The sequence below is a fragment of the Folsomia candida genome, unplaced genomic scaffold (assembly GCF_002217175.1).
Source record: "Folsomia candida strain VU population unplaced genomic scaffold, ASM221717v1 Fcan01_Sc002, whole genome shotgun sequence".
Classification (NCBI taxonomy): domain Eukaryota; kingdom Metazoa; phylum Arthropoda; class Collembola; order Entomobryomorpha; family Isotomidae; genus Folsomia; species Folsomia candida.
Window position 1 is genome coordinate 4,494,733 of NW_019091194.1, and position 17,652 is coordinate 4,512,384.

The 17,652-nt window shown below is 37.0% G+C and overlaps 5 protein-coding genes across 13 annotated transcripts in view; 1 reads left to right on the top strand and 4 right to left on the bottom strand.

The window, feature by feature from the left end:
* The window catches only part of LOC110842811 (peripheral plasma membrane protein CASK), a 37,877-nt gene extending 31,541 nt beyond the window's left edge, over nt 1–6,336 (bottom strand). For 4 of the 6 annotated variants that reach the window (XM_035848062.1, XM_022088633.2, XM_035848061.1 and 1 more), the window contains exons 1-13: nt 6,157–6,336; nt 4,948–5,454; nt 4,685–4,851; nt 4,522–4,585; nt 4,389–4,428; nt 4,154–4,312; nt 4,005–4,086; nt 3,850–3,889; nt 3,507–3,747; nt 3,370–3,423; nt 2,946–3,057; nt 2,765–2,869; nt 2,498–2,685 (exon numbers count right to left, since the gene is read on the bottom strand). In XM_035848062.1, the coding sequence (XP_035703955.1) occupies nt 2,498–2,685; nt 2,765–2,869; nt 2,946–3,057; nt 3,370–3,423; nt 3,507–3,747; nt 3,850–3,889; nt 4,005–4,086; nt 4,154–4,312; nt 4,389–4,428; nt 4,522–4,585; nt 4,685–4,851; nt 4,948–5,006 (1,311 nt within the window). In that variant the 5' untranslated portion in view covers nt 5,007–5,454; nt 6,157–6,336. Of the gene's footprint in view, nt 1–2,497; nt 2,686–2,764; nt 2,870–2,945; nt 3,058–3,369; nt 3,424–3,506; nt 3,748–3,849; nt 3,890–4,004; nt 4,087–4,153; nt 4,313–4,388; nt 4,429–4,521; nt 4,586–4,684; nt 4,852–4,947; nt 5,455–5,620; nt 5,908–5,979; nt 6,120–6,156 lie in introns of those variants that run through there. The other 2 variants (XM_035848059.1, XM_035848060.1) reach the window with 2 other exon arrangements.
* Nucleotides 6,337–6,645: 309 nt separating this feature from the next.
* On the bottom strand, nt 6,646–9,195 carry LOC110843795. 2 transcript variants are annotated; one of them, XM_022089835.2, is made up of 7 exons: nt 9,036–9,195; nt 8,780–8,885; nt 8,543–8,662; nt 8,131–8,455; nt 7,758–8,049; nt 7,168–7,681; nt 6,646–6,772 (listed from the first exon to the last, which is right to left on the bottom strand). In XM_022089835.2, the coding sequence occupies exons 2-6, from the start codon at nt 8,832–8,834 to the stop codon at nt 7,205–7,207; spliced, it is 1,269 nt and encodes a 422-aa protein (XP_021945527.1). In that variant the 5' UTR covers nt 8,835–8,885; nt 9,036–9,195; the 3' UTR covers nt 6,646–6,772; nt 7,168–7,204. The 2 variants fall into 2 exon arrangements, with proteins under 2 accessions (XP_021945527.1, XP_021945526.1); XM_022089834.2 differs by lacking the exon at nt 6,646–6,772 and having other exon boundaries at nt 7,020–7,681.
* Nucleotides 9,196–9,316: 121 nt separating this feature from the next.
* On the bottom strand, nt 9,317–13,060 carry LOC110843861 (PMS1 protein homolog 1). 2 transcript variants are annotated; one of them, XM_035848063.1, is made up of 10 exons: nt 13,011–13,029; nt 12,799–12,872; nt 12,315–12,700; nt 12,127–12,247; nt 11,472–12,067; nt 11,232–11,384; nt 10,852–11,145; nt 10,429–10,782; nt 9,882–10,339; nt 9,317–9,804 (listed from the first exon to the last, which is right to left on the bottom strand). In XM_035848063.1, exons 3-10 carry the CDS (start codon nt 12,666–12,668, stop codon nt 9,507–9,509), a joined length of 2,628 nt encoding a protein of 875 aa, XP_035703956.1. In that variant the 5' UTR covers nt 12,669–12,700; nt 12,799–12,872; nt 13,011–13,029; the 3' UTR covers nt 9,317–9,506. The 2 variants fall into 2 exon arrangements, with proteins under 2 accessions (XP_035703956.1, XP_021945601.1); XM_022089909.2 differs by having other exon boundaries at nt 12,799–13,060.
* Nucleotides 13,061–13,337: 277 nt separating this feature from the next.
* On the bottom strand, nt 13,338–15,613 carry LOC110845151 (probable glutamate--tRNA ligase, mitochondrial). Its single transcript, XM_022091514.2, has 7 exons — nt 15,392–15,613; nt 15,121–15,257; nt 14,711–15,007; nt 14,412–14,632; nt 14,109–14,328; nt 13,572–14,033; nt 13,338–13,486 (listed from the first exon to the last, which is right to left on the bottom strand). Exons 1-7 carry the CDS (start codon nt 15,534–15,536, stop codon nt 13,364–13,366), a joined length of 1,605 nt encoding a protein of 534 aa, XP_021947206.1. The 5' UTR covers nt 15,537–15,613; the 3' UTR covers nt 13,338–13,363.
* LOC110845153 (FUN14 domain-containing protein 2) lies at nt 15,613–17,646 on the top strand. 2 transcript variants are annotated; one of them, XM_022091519.2, is made up of 5 exons: nt 15,613–15,770; nt 15,850–16,046; nt 16,123–16,225; nt 16,286–16,369; nt 17,011–17,646. In XM_022091519.2, exons 2-5 carry the CDS (start codon nt 15,922–15,924, stop codon nt 17,191–17,193), a joined length of 495 nt encoding a protein of 164 aa, XP_021947211.1. In that variant the 5' UTR covers nt 15,613–15,770; nt 15,850–15,921; the 3' UTR covers nt 17,194–17,646. The 2 variants fall into 2 exon arrangements, with proteins under 2 accessions (XP_021947211.1, XP_021947212.1); XM_022091520.2 differs by lacking the exon at nt 17,011–17,646 and adding an exon at nt 16,647–17,000.
* Nucleotides 17,647–17,652: the final 6 nt, after the last annotated feature.

A 17,652-nucleotide genomic window follows, 5' to 3' on the forward strand; every position in this document is an offset into this window, starting at 1 on the left:
CTTTCTCTCTCTCCCGGGGATGAAATTTTGTGTTTTCAATTCAATTTGGATTTGCTATGTTTCACATTTTCCATCTGACGATGGAGATGTGTGTGTGTGCTCGTACGACGATGAGGGAAGAGATCCGGATAGGATTTGATTTGCATTTACAACAACCTCCTACGACACATATCATCAAACCAACGCGTGGTAAGTGCAAGCCACTACACATGCGAGGTTTAGTGTCATTTTAGAACTCTAAATCTCTCGAATGTACATTTTCATACCACATTTTGTACACTACTCTTCCATTCCTTTATGTCATAACTCGTATTATTGCACTGGATAAAGTGGTGGTAATTAGCAGGATTAATAATGGCTACTACTCTCAGAGTAGAATGCAGTATAATTTATATGTAGTAGCACCAAAGATCCGTATAAATTATCACATAAGAAAGCATGTGTTTCGCTAAGAAGAGAGAGAGAGGAGGACGTGAACTCCAACACGGAAAATATGCACGGAGGAGCCAAGCAGTTGTTGGTAGAATTATGGGAAACGCTTCACTTCTCAATTTGCACCCAATGACCCAATGACTATCTACTACTCCACAAACATCGCGTGGTAGCCGTCTTGCTGCGTCATAGGAGAATATGCCGACTCAAATCCTAATCACTTTCTCCTAGAGGTTCTCGCACCACTTCACAAATCAAAACTTTATAGTCGCCGGTGTTAAAGTGAGAGGCAATGTTAATCTTTCTGCAACGTAGTCAAGTCAAATGATTTTAAAAAGTCAGACCGCCGCCGTTGTCGTCACCATCGTTCTGGATAGAACCACTCACTTGAACGATACAATTAAGCGAGTCCAATATGTAACGAACCGCACCGCAGTAGTAGCAGTGAAAGTCAAAGAGAAAATAACGGTCTTTTTTGGCTCCAGAAGTAGAAGTGAAACCAGAGACTTTCACTCGGACTCAGTTATATATGCGATGCGGTAACAAAGCGAGTCCCATAGTAAAACAAGAACTTGTATTGGTAGCCGTCGTGGTGGTACAAGTAGAAGTAGCGGCGTGAAGTGTGTTGTGAAGTTCCAAGAATGTGCCAGTTAGTGAAAGTGGATGGACTTGGGAGTGAAAGTGGAAAAGATGAGATGACGAGAGTAATATGGGGTGAGCATTTTCGGAGGAAAAGCGTATGTTTGAGCGGCAGAGAACGAATGTGCGAGCAAAGCTCAGGGAAGTGATTTCATAGCAAAGAGAGAGAGGACTGATCGTCGTCGTGTAGTGGTGAGCCTGCTCTGCTCAACTCTTCTGCCGTGGTGGTGCAAAGTCGGAAAAAGGAGAGAAAGCACAGCAGTAGCAGCAGCCAGCCAGCGATTCGACGTAAGCTCCAAGTTACAACGCCACGCATGTTCTTCCTGCCTTGCCTGGAGTGGAGAGAGCCCGAATCAGTCGGCTCCTTCTCATCGTGGTCGATTCCCTCAATGAAATGCTTTTCCGAATCATCTCATACATCCAAGAACACTGGTGAAAGTTAAAACTGCTCCCTTCTTCCTTCCTTTCCCTGACTCTCTCACTCTCTCTCAACTCCAATGCAGTGCGTACCCAAAACAAATTTAATTCAAGAAGCAGGCACAGAAAATCACCTCAATGATGAGAGTGCATAAGTAGTGTTCTCAGTCTCCTCCTTATTCTTATTAGTCTTAGTTTAATTAAAAACATTTTGTATTCTTGGATTCTTCTTACTCAATAGTTTCATAACCTTGGAGCAGCAGCAAATGCGCAACAACACGAGCAGATTATGTAATTGTAGCTGCAGATGGACCGATTCCACACACAAAGGGTATGTAGCCAGCTCCATAACCGGGTAACTCAAGGGCCTACGTATATACAGCAGGGAAATCTAAACCTGGAGAGAAATGATTGCTGCGGTCAAACGGGGCAAGCAACTCGTGAATGAGAATAAGTAGAAGGACGTCTCAAATTCCGCATACGGTCTAAATCACCCTTCTCCTTTTTGACCTCAAAGACATTAAAGAGCACAGGACTCCCATAAAAAGAGTCCATTTCGGAGTCAGACTGCATGACTGCATCCCATATTTCATCAGTCGTTCGTCGTCCACATACACTTGTGCTCCTGCTGCTTATTATATTATATTATGCAGAAGGGGAACCTGTGCATGAAATTTACAACATGTTTTCTCTTTCTCTCTGAGTGAACTTCTTGCTGTTAATGATAAGATAAAGAGCCTGCTGCTACGGCCGCTGGGTTCAATTCAGTGTGAAGAGGAAAAATTCACTGCATAAATAAATGGTCAAGTATATTGCCTTCCTTCTAAATGGTTCTAAAGTTTTATGCTCGGTTCCATTTTTTGGTCCTTGATCCATTGATTGAAACAAATAGAATGCAATGGGATGGAATGCAAAGAAATAATATAAGCAATATAGTTTTGAAAGCAATAGATTGGTAAATTTTTTGGGACAGCAGAGACGAAGAAGTAACGACAAAAGTCTTTCTGACCTGGAAATGAGGTTGCGAAAGAACAAAGCGAAGTTGCTCCAGTTGAGTGAGCCGATTCGAAGTTTCTCTCGACTCTAAACAATCTAGGACAATGTCCAGCACATCTCGGCACGTATCCACGACATCTGGCAAAGGAATTTTCCCACAAGATAGGTTTCCAGAGGATATTACATCAAAGATTTGCAAAACTGTAATTATCAAGGACACAGTTATGTATACATGAAAGTAAAAATTATTTAGTTGCACAATTTTATAAATAATTATTACTTTTCATAAGTTTTGTGTCAAGCAGAATTCCAGGTGTCAGTTTAGAGTCTTTTGTGCTTATAAGTAATTGCATATCTTCGAGAGCATCGATTATCAACGACACAGCTATAAACATTTTGAAAATAATTAGTGCAAATTATTTGTCAAAATTATAAAAAATAAAATAAAAATTAATACGCACCATCAGTGGTACATTGGTCATTTCCTCCAGCGTCGTAAGGCTCAGAACTCCAATGCGGAGAACTTACTGCGTTAAGTATGGCACCTTTTAATTTGCGTCTTGCATTGAAAGCCTAGAGTTAAAAAACACGTTTTTTCAATTAGCCACCATTTATATTATGCACCACCACGAGTATGTGTAAATGGCAAATCCTAGATTCAACTATTCGTATATATCGTATACAGGTCACGGGTATCTGATAACATAAATCTAAACAAACGCCATGCAGCAACACCGGAGTTTATTTTTGACAGGATCTTTGACGTTTATTATTATTGAGTAAGGTTGGGAATTTGATACGAGCCGGTTTCAATAACATTGCCAGTACACATACGACTAGCACCTAGCTAGGGAATAATGGTCTATTTTAGTCAATAATATTTACCTTCATAGTTTGAACAACTTCGGTCAAATGCATTCTAGGACACTTTTCACGATCCTGGAGAACAAGTTAAAAATAAAATTTGATTAAATTACGACACGCTCAATTTATATTGCTATATTTTTATATTTAATCCTTACTTTAAGCCATGGATGACTTAATACGTCCTGTATCGTCAGTCGTTTGTCTGGATTTAAGTGAAGCATATTTCTAATAAGGTCTTTGACGTCGGGGCTATGATTCTCCCACAAGGAGCCGTCTAGGTCGACGTGAGGTTCCAGAATTTGATTGTACAATCTATCCTTAGTTCCAAGAAAAGGGAGAGTACCGCTAATCAACAAATGCAACAAAATCCCGGCAGACCAAATATCCGCAGGTTTCCTGAAACAATTTAAGAATTTTTCGACAATATTATTAACTGGTAATTAATTTTATTCTATTTGTAGCTATTTATAGACACGGATATTGTAAATTACTCCTTACCCATAAGGTTCTCTGGAGACTACTTCAGGAGACATGAAACCTGACATGATAAAATTAAGTAGTAGGGAAGATTACACAATTGATTAATTAGGTATTAAGAAATTAATTCTGCACATTATTACTGACACCCCCTCAAAAATGAATACGATGCATACCTGGAGTTCCAACTCGACCTGATCTAATCCTTTGTTTCGCAGGGTCAGGACTAAGTTGAATGGCTAGTCCAAATCCTCCCAACTTAAAGTGAAAGAAATACAGTGTGAAAAATTCTTTATAATTCAAGTAATACACATTATTTACATACCTTTACAGGCGCTGAATTTTCTTTCGAAGACAAAAGGACACAATGAGGTTTGATGTCCCTGTGGATGATATCATTCTCATGACAGTACTTTAAAGCTTCTAAAATTTGTCTCATGTAGTGGCTTGCAACAGCTTCGCTGTATGCAAAACCGGCCGAAACCTATTAAACAATATTACACTCAAGTTATTTCATGGTTTTCAAAATGGACATGTATGTATTTGGATATAACACTCACTCGAGACACGATTTCATAACAAATGTCCATTCCATCCATGCTGCAAATGCATTAAATTGTTATTATCATCTATTGCATTTAAGGTTACTAACAATCGTTCATCCTTTCATAAAATATATTTTTTGAGTCTCACAATTCAAAAACCATGTATAGAAGTCCATCGGAAGAGTAATTACTGGAGTATGTCTCAAGAAGCTCTGTATAAAAATAAATACAATTTATATCAGCACTCATTGTTGTCACTAATTGTGTGCACATGTTTCGCTACGGAAAAAAAACAAAACTTCTTTGCTAACCGACTATATGGGGGTGTTTGAGCAGGTGGCAAGTGGTGGCTTCCCGTTTTAGATCTTCTGTCGAAAATCCAGGACTTGACGTAAATCGGGCCACGTCGACAATTTTCACAGCATACTGGCATCCTGTCTGTCTGTGGATGCAACGTCTTACGACGCTATAAGGTCCCCTAAATAAAAACAATAGAGAGCGTGTCAACGTAAATCCCAACCAAATGTAATACATCAACAAATAATGTAGACAATAAATACGATATTTTACGTACTTTCCAATTACTTCACAAAGCGCGTAGACATCGTCAAAGAGCACTTCCTCTTCGGCCATACTGTATGGATTGAGCCAAACTTAATCTCCTACACAAAGCTTTCCTTCTTGAAGCTCTTGGTCGACATTATGATAATTCTTTCCTTGTAACTCTTTCGGAAAGCTACATACTCAATCGTTATCGAATGCAGCGTTTCTTTGAAAATAACCGTGGAAAATTTAACACTAACATTTCATTTCTCACTGATGGCAAACAAATCAGTGTAGACGCCTTCCGTGATGGTTGGCCGGAAGTACAAATTCTTAAAACACTCTTATGGGAAAATCCGCCAGTATTTATGTATAATAATCACAGACGATGTAAGACTAGCTATAACTTTGACACACCACGACGGATCCTCTCAGGCAGAAAATGATGACTTTCATGTTTGTTTACAGAATGTAAAAGAAAACAAATCTTCTTTCAACGAACTTGAGTAATAAAGGTTCCAAATCTTGATGTAATCTCCTGTTTTGTTCCGAACCAAGTGTAGTGAAGAACATGAAAAAAGACAAAAGATTATATTTAGCATTTAGCTCACAAAGTTTAAACTTGCATGACTCTGTGTGCATATGTATTACGAGACCATTCACTTTGTATAATCATCCGTAACAAGAGAGAGAAAACCACCCACTTATAATAATACCCCAACTTTCTTTCCAACCAGTGACAATCTACCTAATTTTTGGTAAACAATTCCGTAATCTCTACGTCCCACTTGCCTAACGTAATGAAGTTAATTATCCAAAGCTAAATTAGGATTAAGGCCAAAACATGGTATGTAATGTATTCATTTATGTAATGTCGAGAACCTCTTAAACGGTTAACCAAAAATCACCAATAACAAAATGTTGCCAAAAATAAACCAGACTTAATTTGGCTCTATCACCTCACTAATGTAAATATCTTAATTTCTGAGTTATCAGAACACATTCAACTTAAGTATAACAAATTGATTAAAATTCACTTTTTAAAAAGCCGCATATAGATTACCATGCTTGAAATGCAAACTTGTAGCTTTTAGGTGACAAGATGCGTTTCCAAATAAAAATATACGGAATCACATTACAACTTGCTCTTATTAGTTTAAACCCCTCAGAATGGTATGATACCATTAAAAAATTCACGAGAGGGTTGGGATTAACGTGGAGAAAATGTGAAAGTATGTACCTATTGATTTGTTTATGTTGATGGATGGAGGACTGAAGATGAGATGATATGAGTTTTTGTTAAGTGCGGGTGCGGCGATCGGTCAACTCCTTCCGCCCTTCTCTATTTGGTTGGGATTTTGTTTGAGAGAAGAGAGAAGTCCAGCAGCTAGCTCTACTACTGCTGCTGCTTTTCCTAGCAGCTAGTAATCTTCAGACACAACTTCTATCCAACTTCATCTGCCTCCGATGAGAGAGAGCACAGAGAGTAACATATACTCTCACGAACCAGCCTCCAGACTCCGGGTGAAAGAGGAGAGCCTCCCTCTTTCCAGGCGAATTCGGGTAGTTTTCATCTCCGTCGATAAACACAGCAGCAGTGCCCGGTGTAAACCTAGCAGAGCACTTATGAGACGTTCTTATTCTTCTTCTTCTTTGCTGGTGTGTAGCAAGAGGTTCCGCTATCCGGTTCAAATACATACACAGACATGCAGCTGATGATGAATACATATGGTAGTAAACGCCGTTCCATTCTGGTTTATTCTGATCTGGCCTCTTGATTAAATTCATAAACAAAATCAAATAGTTTCATGGTTTCTTCGAGATTCTCAAACTGCTCCTTTTGCTTTCACTTTTATCTGTTAAATTAAAAAATAAAGAAAACTGATACAATATTGAGACATACTGATATGCATTTCATAACAACATAAACGAAACATAAAATACGGAATTTGGAGAAAAATATTTGAAGAAAAATGTCCCAATTGGTACATTTATATATGTAAGTATCGCGTGAAGACTTTTACTTTTTACATGAAAATGCATACATGAAGCATACTAATCTATCAATTTTGGTCCTATTTTAAAAATTTGAACTCGGAATCATTTCAAGTTGAACATTTTATTACAAAATTTTAAATTGTAATATTAATATGTTTATGATACTTTTAATATTCAATAAAATTGTTCGAAAATTACCCGATGTTTTTTCAACAATCGAAAGCACATTTTAAACAAACGAAGGCAAACTTACCACCCGAAGAGTGTTAAATATCAATTATATATTACAGCTAACTGTTTGCATCCTCCAAGTAATCTTCACCGCAAAAATTACTATCCGGAAGTGTAGACGAGGAGTACGTCATGTACATATTATTCGTTTTGCGCAGCCATTCGTTAATATTTTCATATTGCCCTTGAGTTAGAGAAGCAGTGTTCTTCAGGTCTTTAATAATTTCTGCGGCTTCGTACACCGTTCCCTTCACATCATGATTGTCCTTGGTTAGTTGATCTACTAATACGCATGACGAGAGGAACTTTGATCTCCATACTTCTAATTCATCATTTAGATTGTCTACACATTCATTATTCCTGTGGTGAAAGTTGGTGGTTTGAGCATTTTGATTCATAGGACCGTTTATACCCACTCTTCCCATCGAATTTGGAGAGAGACTGCTTCCTGACATGGAATCCACCAACAATTTTTTCAAACGAGTATTTTCAGATTGTAGATCGTTGATTTCCTTGTGTGCCATTTTTAGGCGTTCCTGCATTCGATTAATTTAGAGGTGTTTTTGTTCATTTCTTACTTTTCAAAGTGTAAAATAAACCTACTTCACTTACTTTCATTAAAGTTGTAGATGGGTGGTGATATTGCGTGCCACCATTGTTATTACTTGAAACTTTAGGTGAATGAATTCCATCGTGTCTGCATGGGCTTACAGATTTGGATAAGTCAGCATTGCTGAATAATTTACCCTCTTCGGTGGTTACTGAAGTGGTATCACCATGTGAAACCGTACTGGATTGAGATTTGATTGAGGATGTATCCGAAGGTTTTCGTATATGAGTTTGAGGAGCAATGATGGGCCGTGTAGCTGCACTATACGGTTCATACGGCACGAACTTGGGGTTTCTGAGATTAAAAGAGGTTACAGAAATTACTATAAATTCAAATTTTGAATGATCAAATGCTAGAAATTAAGCAGATACTTACTTTTGTTTTACATTTAATTTTTCTAACGGACTATAGGCGGAAGACTGCCCGGAAGCACCATGTTTATTATCAAGCTTTGGAGCAGGTCTGACAGGGATCAATAGATCCCGAGATGGCAACTGTCTTGGCGATGCCGACATGGATTTTGCCCCAGTAGTAGAGATTGAATTGGCGTGCATCGATCCTTCTAATTTCGAAGTAATTTCTACATTCTGGATCTTGGCTCCTTCCACGTTTTGTACATTATCGTTCTTGTCATGGACAACGTCATAGCTGAAACTCGGTCGGTCATCTAACTTGTGTTCCTCATTCAGTTGCTTCAATCCTTAAAAACAAGCAACTTTAAAGAACAATTTTCACACAGCGGCTGCATACATTTTCAAATTTCAATTTCTTAGGTTTATCAAGTTACCATTGTAATCATGAAGCGTTTGCTGACGAGAAGCCGAAAAGGCATCATTATTGGAAGCTCTGCTAACGTTAGTAATATGGCCACTTTCCATTCCGTCCCCAGCAGTCCGTTCTTTTATATCTGGAGATTAAAGAATCAAACAAATTGTGCGTTTAATGTATTATAGATTTAAATACGGCTAGAAACAAATAATGCGAATCAATTCAAACAATCAATTAAATTATTTATTAACCTTACCCTCGTTATTTTCAAGGTCAGAGGCTGAAGAGTCACTTTCTAGCATATTCCCCATGCCCAGGGGTTGGATTAGTATAGTTGCCGTCCAATGTTTTTATGAAGCCATCTATTAAACAAATCGAAATAATATTGATTTATTTATTGTGATTTGATTATTGAATTGATTTTCATCACAACCACAATTGGTCAAAAGTTTTGGCTCAAAACAAATACAAAATAAATACCTAATTAGAATAACTTTGGACATCAAACTTACTTTAATTAATCCTCAAACCTTATGACATCTGATAATGTCTTACAATTTATCACACTTATCAATCCTCTACAAAAACTCGGATTTTAGAAATACTCTAAAAAGGCTGAAGATCAACAATTAATATTCAATTTTACGACTATTTACTTCGACTTCGCAATCGCGAGTTTCTCTTTCTAGTTCTTGAAAAGTGAATCGTCAGCAATCACTTTAGCAAGAATCGCAGAGTTTTGGGGGAATGCAAGAAAGTTTAAATAAATCCATGCAAACTACTTTCAATCAAATTCATGGAAAGTTTGCAATTTATTTCCAAAATTCGACTAGGTCATCAGTTAAAAGTGCTAAAAACGTTTAAATAGTACAGGAATGAAACGTAAAAAATTTTAACAAAAAAGTATACAACAAACAATCGGTTTGAAAAATTGAGAAACAAATATTGAGTATTGCGTTTACAGTTTATGAGTACGTATTTCTCTAAAACGTTATGTCCTTAAGAGATTGCAGTTTGTGAAATATTTTAGGGTACTTGTCACACATGGGATCCATGCGAAGGATGAATGCATTAAACAATTTTGGTACACACTGCTTTTCGACAATGTATTGAGCATCTAATTCAGTTCCTGGTTGAGATACTTTCTGCAATTCGATCTTCAAATCGTACTTCAGAGAGGGGAATTGTTGAAGCATATTCATGGGATGAAATATTCCGACAAAATCATTGATTTTGACTGTGTATAGACTTGAATCCGTCAGAGTGCCGAGAATTCGACCACTGTCAAAGTTATCAAAATTGGATTCAGTAAATGGATTATTCAGTCGAAACTTATACAATTAAGTTTTAAAAATTACTTGTTTTGAGATCCAGAAAAATTGTCCTGTCCTTGTTGTGTACTAGATTGGAAAGCGGGGAACGAGGTTGCAGATATGGATACAGAAGATGATGCAGGAGGAGAGATCAATCGAAGACCAGGACTTGGAGCACGAAATATATTTTCAGAAGACGACTTTCTTTTTGCGATCGGTGTATCCCAATTTTTGAACTGGTTTAGGGTAATTTGTCTCGGAGTCCCAGATAGGGAAATGTCAGAATGATTTGCACTTTTCTGACTCTTATTACAGCTATTGCTTAACTTGGGTCGTTTCGCATCGCTAGGTTTTGCCAACCCACTACCAATGAAATCGAATGCATTAGTAGATTTCGAGTTTTTACAACCATTAAGATGTTGAGAGGCTGAGCTTGACTGAGATACGTTTTCCTTTTCCAATAGATTTGAAGGCCGGCATGGAGAACTTACGATATTGACGCTCTAAAAAAGAAAGTTACTACTTTGTTTTAGACAAACGAAAGCAACCAAAGTAATTTTAGTCAGTAAAATTTTAATTGAGGCGAGGTTACCTTCAAAATACTTCCATGGTTGTCAGGAATCCTTCCTTGCACCCAGAGGTTCATGTCAATAACTCGTCCGGTCTCACTTAATGTAATTGCGTCCTGTTTAGAACTTGATTCAAAATGATTGATGGGTGAGCTTTTCATGCTGACTGCTTTTGATTTTTCAAGTTCTACACAATTAATCGTGTATTGACCGCTTCTGACAATTGTCAAAGGTTCGGTAACTTCAACAGCAGGTAGAATCTCTTCTGGTGGCGTGTCCATTAAAATATCATCCAAATTACAATCAAAGTTGCTAATGCACTGATTTGATTTTTTGGCCGGTGGTGAAGGTCGAACAGAAGGGAATGGAACAGATCCCTAATAGAGCAACATATAATTATTGTATTTTTAAAACTTACTGAGAGAGAAACAATTGTAAATTTTTACCTCAGTCTTTATGGAGGCCTGGCAAAAGTTGGTGTCCGAAACAGTTGGGATATTTTCTATGAAAGACTGTATTGTACTTTGTCTTTCTTTGTGAAGGTTTGTACTCACTGCATCGGTAGTAAATGGGAAAGGACTGATTTCCTCATTTATGTCAAAAATGTCGGGTGATGTTGGATTGCGTTCTGTCGAGCTTACTGTGGACCCCGAAATATCCGAAAGTCCGGAACCGTTGTCTAAAGATGTAATCCCATAAAACTTTTGCAATAGCTCTTCCAATTTCGCAGAGATATCGTCCTAAACATAAAATATAAAGGATATTAATATTAATACAATGTAAGTATATGCATATAAATAATTCACAAATCTATGTATGTACGTACCTTATGCACCAAAAATACTTTAGTCTTGTCAATTTCTCTGTTAAAATCTACTTCATCATCGGGGACATTAATGTTAATAATGGCAACTGGAAACCTTCGTCGCTCAGCAGGGGTAGGATTAACAATTGTGGCCGCAGTATATTGACGGATAATCTGAAATTATAGCAGAGATAAATTAAGGAATTTCATCATTATTCAGCATCATTTGGAATCTATCATTAGTGCCAATATTGTGTGTACCTTTTCAAACTCGTGAACATGAACTCTTTTTCTATTGATGAATATAAAGGTCATCCTTCTTGATGTGTAACTCATGGTTTTCATATCTACCGGTTTGTTTAAAAAGAACGCTTCGATTGTACGCTCTTTCTTCTCGTCATATTCCTCTGCTGTAACCTCCAATTCAACTGGTCCGCATCTACTCAAGCTTTTGGATATTGCATGACCCAAAACTGCCATCAGGGCTTGATCAATGCTGCCAACCGATGCTTTGCTCCATATCAAGCTTTTATTGTGAAACAATCTGATATGCGTTTTAGGATTTGCAATAGCCACACTTTTCAGAAATGACTCTACTTTTTTCAACTGCTCCTGGCAGTTAGGCTTCTCTTTAATGTGGCCTCGCCGCACAGGATACATTTCGAACAAATCTGTTGCAACAATATGCGTTCCGTTTCCACCTGCGACGATTGTCTCCGAAACAATGCAGCAACAATTATCGAGCTTGTACTTGGTAGCATGTGCGTCAGTGGGAGTCTTTGTAGTAATGCATACATTAGCTACGGAGCAAATGGAGGACAGCGCTTCTCCGCGAAATCCGTAGTGGCCTTGAGCACCTAGAAAATATATTACAAGTTGTACACCAACTACATTATATAATGACAGTAAGACTCACTTAAATTTCCTGTATCTTCCAATTTCGAAGTATAACCTCCAGACACAACGTGAAAAAGATCTGGTCGAGATATTCCATTTCCGGTATCTTGTACTATGATTTCATCAAGACCAAAATTGCTCTGAAAAATAAATCAAAAGGCATAAGCTACCACAGCAGTCAAGCATAAAAGTGTTATCTAAACTTACCAGAAAAACTTGAATGTTAGTTGAATCAGCGTCTACCGAATTTTCCACCAACTCCCTCACTATATCTGAAACTTGATTGATAACTTGAGTCTTTCGAATAGTTGATGCCGTTGTAACATCCAATTTCCTAACTGTTCCTGACACCACACCCACAGTTTTGCCATTACTCGTCGTTATCGTATTTGAGCATGAAGGTCTTGGTGTGGAAACAGTTTCTTCTATTTCATCCAATGCTGGCTTATCGCATGACCAATATGGAGCACATCCCCCTCCATCAGGAGGAGAACTAGTTTCCATCAATTCCACCACATCACCTGCCAATAACAATGATAAAGGAGAATTTTCCCCATCCATCTCTCCTTTGGTAGTAGTTGGTGGTTATCAAACTGAAATCCAACATAAAATTAGCCTCTTTGCTTTACAGAATAGGTATAGACCTATCGCAAAAAAATACAAAAGATGAAAATATCTCGTCAAATAATACCTGCAATCGGTTAACCTCTGAATTCGGTAGTTGGAGTTATTTATACTTGCTAGTTTCAAATGTGAATTCCCCTCCTATTCAATAACAATTTCGAATATTTAATGAACTATTACACTAACAATCAATAACTCTAATATCGTTAATTTTGAAAATATATTTAAAATTTTGAATGAAAAAGAAGAAACTAATTTGATTTTTTTTAAATCACACACAATGAAATTTTCGTTCTGTTGATGTTTTGGAATTTCTTCGCCGTATGTTCTCGTCTCCCGCCCAGCCTGTTCAACTTTCTCCATTCTTTTGATTCTTTCACTATTCGCTTTCATGTGCCCAATTTTTTTTTCTTTTACGTTTCTCAATAAAAATGCTTTATAAATTTGTTATTTAATTTTATAATTCTGTTAAGTGTAAAATTTCTTAGGAAAGTTATCTTGAACTCTTGACCAATAAGAATAACGAATGACGAAAACCAGGCAGGAAGCCAAGATGAGATTGCATAGAAGGTCATGAAAAATATGCTAAATGATGTAAACTTATAATGTTTCGACCATATTTGTTTATTTAGCTACTGGATTTGTGATTTCGAAGATTGTTTAATACTTAAAGTTTGCTCAACACCACTTCTTAATCGTTTGATGGTAGACTGTGTGCCAAATAAACTAACCAAGTCTGCAATAGGCGGTCCTTTCTGCGTTTTCATAAAAGTAATGACATTGTAATGAAATGACTACGATTATTAGATTATTTATTTATTTGGCTTGCATAGTACTAACCTGCACCCCACAAAGGAGTAGTCTCAAGTCTGCCATGAGAACTTGAAATTTTAGATCGTTGGAAGAAGAATATTCTTTTATAAATTGAGATATGTCGTGCTCTGGTAATGTAGATTTGTTCAAGAAGACTTCAAATTGGTCAATAAAACTTAGCAGTTCTTGGGGTGAATGTTTAATTTTAGAGGCGGAATTTGGTCCAGGAATAGACCATAGATAAGAAAATTGATTACTAAAAAGGTCCATCAAGGAAGCCGTCCTGCTAGGGCACCACTTCAAAATTGTTTCCAAGTAAGGCTTTGAAAACTGTGAAGAATTTGGTAGCGATGACAGTTTAACTGATAGGGATTCGACCACAGATTCCAAGTTATTTTCAACTTCATTGCGCAACTCTAATTGATTCAGTTTGGATAAAAGTTCGAAATCTAATCGGCATGCAGCGGTATTCACTTTTGAGATGTCAAACTAGAGGAGTCCAGCATTATTGAATTAGACATGATAAAAAATTTATTTATAATTATTCTAGGTAGTTTTAAGTACAGAAATTGCAAGGTCCTCATGTGAATAAATCTTGTCCACGTTATGGTCAAGGAAGCCACCACCACTTTTAGTCACAAAATTGGAAAGTGCTCTAGGATAGTATAGCATATCTCGGTAGTGTTTCATGCTAATATCCCCTTGCCTTTTAGATAGCTTTGTCCCATCTTTGTTCACCACATTTGGAAGATGACCATACTGTGTTGCTTCCCATTTGAAAGCTCTAAGACAGAATTTTAGAAACATTTCATTAAGACTCAATTCAATATCAAATGATGAATTGAACATCGTATCATACGAATTTACCTATACAATTGCAAATGCTTTGGGGTAGAAACTTGCCACTCGATTCCACGTAAAACATGCGAAATTTCCATGTAATGATCGTCAACGACATTTGCAAAATGATAGGTTGGAAACCCGTCCGATTTTACAACGACTGGATCTCCTTCATAATTACGGTCTGTCAAGTCGAATTTCACTTGACCATGCACCATATCCTTTAATTTTACGAATTCAGGTTGTAACTAAATGAGAGGGAGAGAGAGAAACTATTGTAATTTTCATCATCCACACCGTATATAAATGCAATAAAATCAAATAACCTTAAAACGAAAACAAAAGCTTTCTCCTCCTGCTTTCTTCGCTTTCACTTGCTCCCTGGTTAAATGTCTGCACTTGTTGTCATACTTTGGCACTTGTCTCAGTCTCATAGCCTCCCTCCTTATCAAATCCAGTCTTGTTTCGGAACAGAAACATTCATACGCTTGGCCTAACTCTACTAGTTGGTTTATACTTTCTTCGTAGAGTGAAAGCCTCTCAGATTGAGTATAGGGTCCGTACTTTGACTTTGGTGAAGAAGGCCCTTCATGTGGTGTTATTCCTAGCCAGTCGAGATCTGTCTAAGAGAGTTATAACCGAAAATTATTTCAAATTAATTTTGCATAACCGTTTATACAAGTATTATTTTACGGAATTAATAGCAATCATTGCTTAGCCATTAAAGCAAGGTTACCTTCATCATTTCTACAGCCCCCGGGACCAGTCTCGTCTGATCTGTGTCCTCAATTCTAAGGATAAACGTTCCACCATGTTTCACAGCAAACAAGTAATTTATCAATGCTGTTCGAAATCCGCCCAGATGTAGTAAACCTGCAGCAAACATGTGACATCAATTAGTATCTTGTCAAATTGTACAACAACTCAAAAATCAATTAACACACAAACAAACCAATAAACTATGATCGGAGAAAGCAAAGAGAAAGTTAAGCTTTCGCCTTTCTTACCCGTTGGACTTGGTGCGAAGCGAACTCTCACCTTCCTAGTTTTTGGGACACCTTCGTTCAGACTAGAACTATTCCTTTTACACAAATTAACCTGTTTTTCAATGACCTTTCTCCCAAACAGTCTTGTGACACATGGTGAAAGCATTTTCTGTTATTTGCAATTTCACCGGAAACTGAGTTTAGTGAAATGGTTTTATTTGAGGAAGGTTGACCGTCTCCCGGTTGCAGTCTCACTCTGCCCCTGCTTTCTTTTCTCCGCCCAGTTATTGCACATTTTATCGTGATTTCACAAATCGCCAAGTCGCAAATAAACGAAGTCGCACTGACGAAATTTTTCGAACAATTTCAACTCTCTTTCGAGCAGTTATTGATAATACAGGTAATTCTGCAAGCTATTTATGCAATAAAGCTAATTTGTTACTTAAATCTTATTTAATGTAATAATTATAATCTTGTAGATAAAGTTTAGACGAGGATAATCAAGCTAGGAGATTTCACTTTCAAGCCCTTGCAATTGAAGAACAGCTAAAATGCCATCTGCGACGAATAACCCAAAAACCCCGTCGGAAAATGTGGAGTCATGGATAGAAAAGATTGTCGACGGAGAGGAAGGTTCCACCCCACGACAAGTATTTTTAGGGGGAGTGTCAGGATGGTATGATATGATCATTTATATATTTAAATACTTTCACAAGTCCCCATTAACTAAGCGGTGAACAAATTAATTTTAGGCTGACAGGCTTCTTGGCTATGAAAGTGGGGAAAGCAGCAGCAACTGCGGTGGGAGGAGGAATCATTTTGCTACAGATTGCCAATTATAAGGGTTACATCAATGTGAGTTCAAGGAGGATATACTTTTTTATGATTATATTCTATAATTAGTGATTGTTGCAGATTAACTGGAACCGACTTAACAGAGATGCAGAAAAAATCCAAAAACAGATTGTGACAGGTGCAAAGCCAGATTGGACAGATAAGGTGAGGACTGGAATATTATTATTTTTGCCTTGTTTTTTCTTGTGGACTTGTCATTATGCATTAATTTTCAACCTTGCTAATTTGTGTTGTCTGCAATATTTGTTTATGTTGTATTACTATTTTACTAATATGCATGCATGTTGCTCTTTTGTGTTAACTTTATTCTATACACCAATTTTGACTTTCTCCTTTCGCCACTAACATTTTTTTTGCTTGTTAATTTCCAATATAACCCTTAGAACCTTATATTTAACCTCTGTATGTTCTTTTGTTTTAGATTCGCACTTACGCTCAAGACAATTCATGCACAATACCTGCATTTGCTGGAGGCTTTCTCCTTGGATTGGCTTCAGCTTGAATGCGTGTCTAAAGAACGTGAACCGTTAATTTAATTCTAACTGCTACATATGTATTATATAGTGTATATTTCCCGTCCTGTGTATCTACATTTATAATTTCGCATTATAATTTTACCAATGTATAACGCTGTATGAATGTATATTTGTGCCTGACTTTCACAGTGAAAGTTTCACTGTAAGTAATTTTATCGATATTATGATATTAGTACACACTCATATTGACTGTAATATTAACCGAATTTTCGAAACGAAATAAACTCATCGGAACATAATTTCTTCTAGTTGGGAAATAAGTTGAATAAGGCAGCGGATAAGGCGGAGCAGCTCGTCTCGCGTGGTGAGACGGTATCACGACGCTGGTACCACAAACTCGCGTACGGCGAAGACCTGAGGGCACGCGATATGCAAACATTTTTCATGGCTTTCGCTGCCGGCGTTGGAATCGGCATCCTTTCGGGGACTTAATTATTGAAGAGGAGAAGCATTTACAGCATTTACAAAATGCAGATGCTTTTTTTAGTCAGCCAACTTGAATAACCAACTTGAAAAATAGTTTGTTTAGAATTTCTCATAATCTCGTATACTTAATTTATTTCATAAGTTCCTTAATATCATGTTAGACTCCTGTTCATTCTGTGATCAACTCTGCTTTTGTTTGTGATCTGAATTTAATTTCATAGTCTGAAAAAAATGTAATGAATATTCAATTAAATTAACATTATGAAAAAGATGCAACGATCAAGATGAGATTATTCTCTCAATTAATCGATATGAAGTTGCAGTTGTGAATATATGTATCTCTCTCTCATCTCATTTAAATTTGTAAATACAATCTAATAAACTTCAGAAACAAGGTTAGTCTGAACACTAACCTGAATAAATGCATAAATAAATAAAGATCTTACTATTATAAAACCACCATTC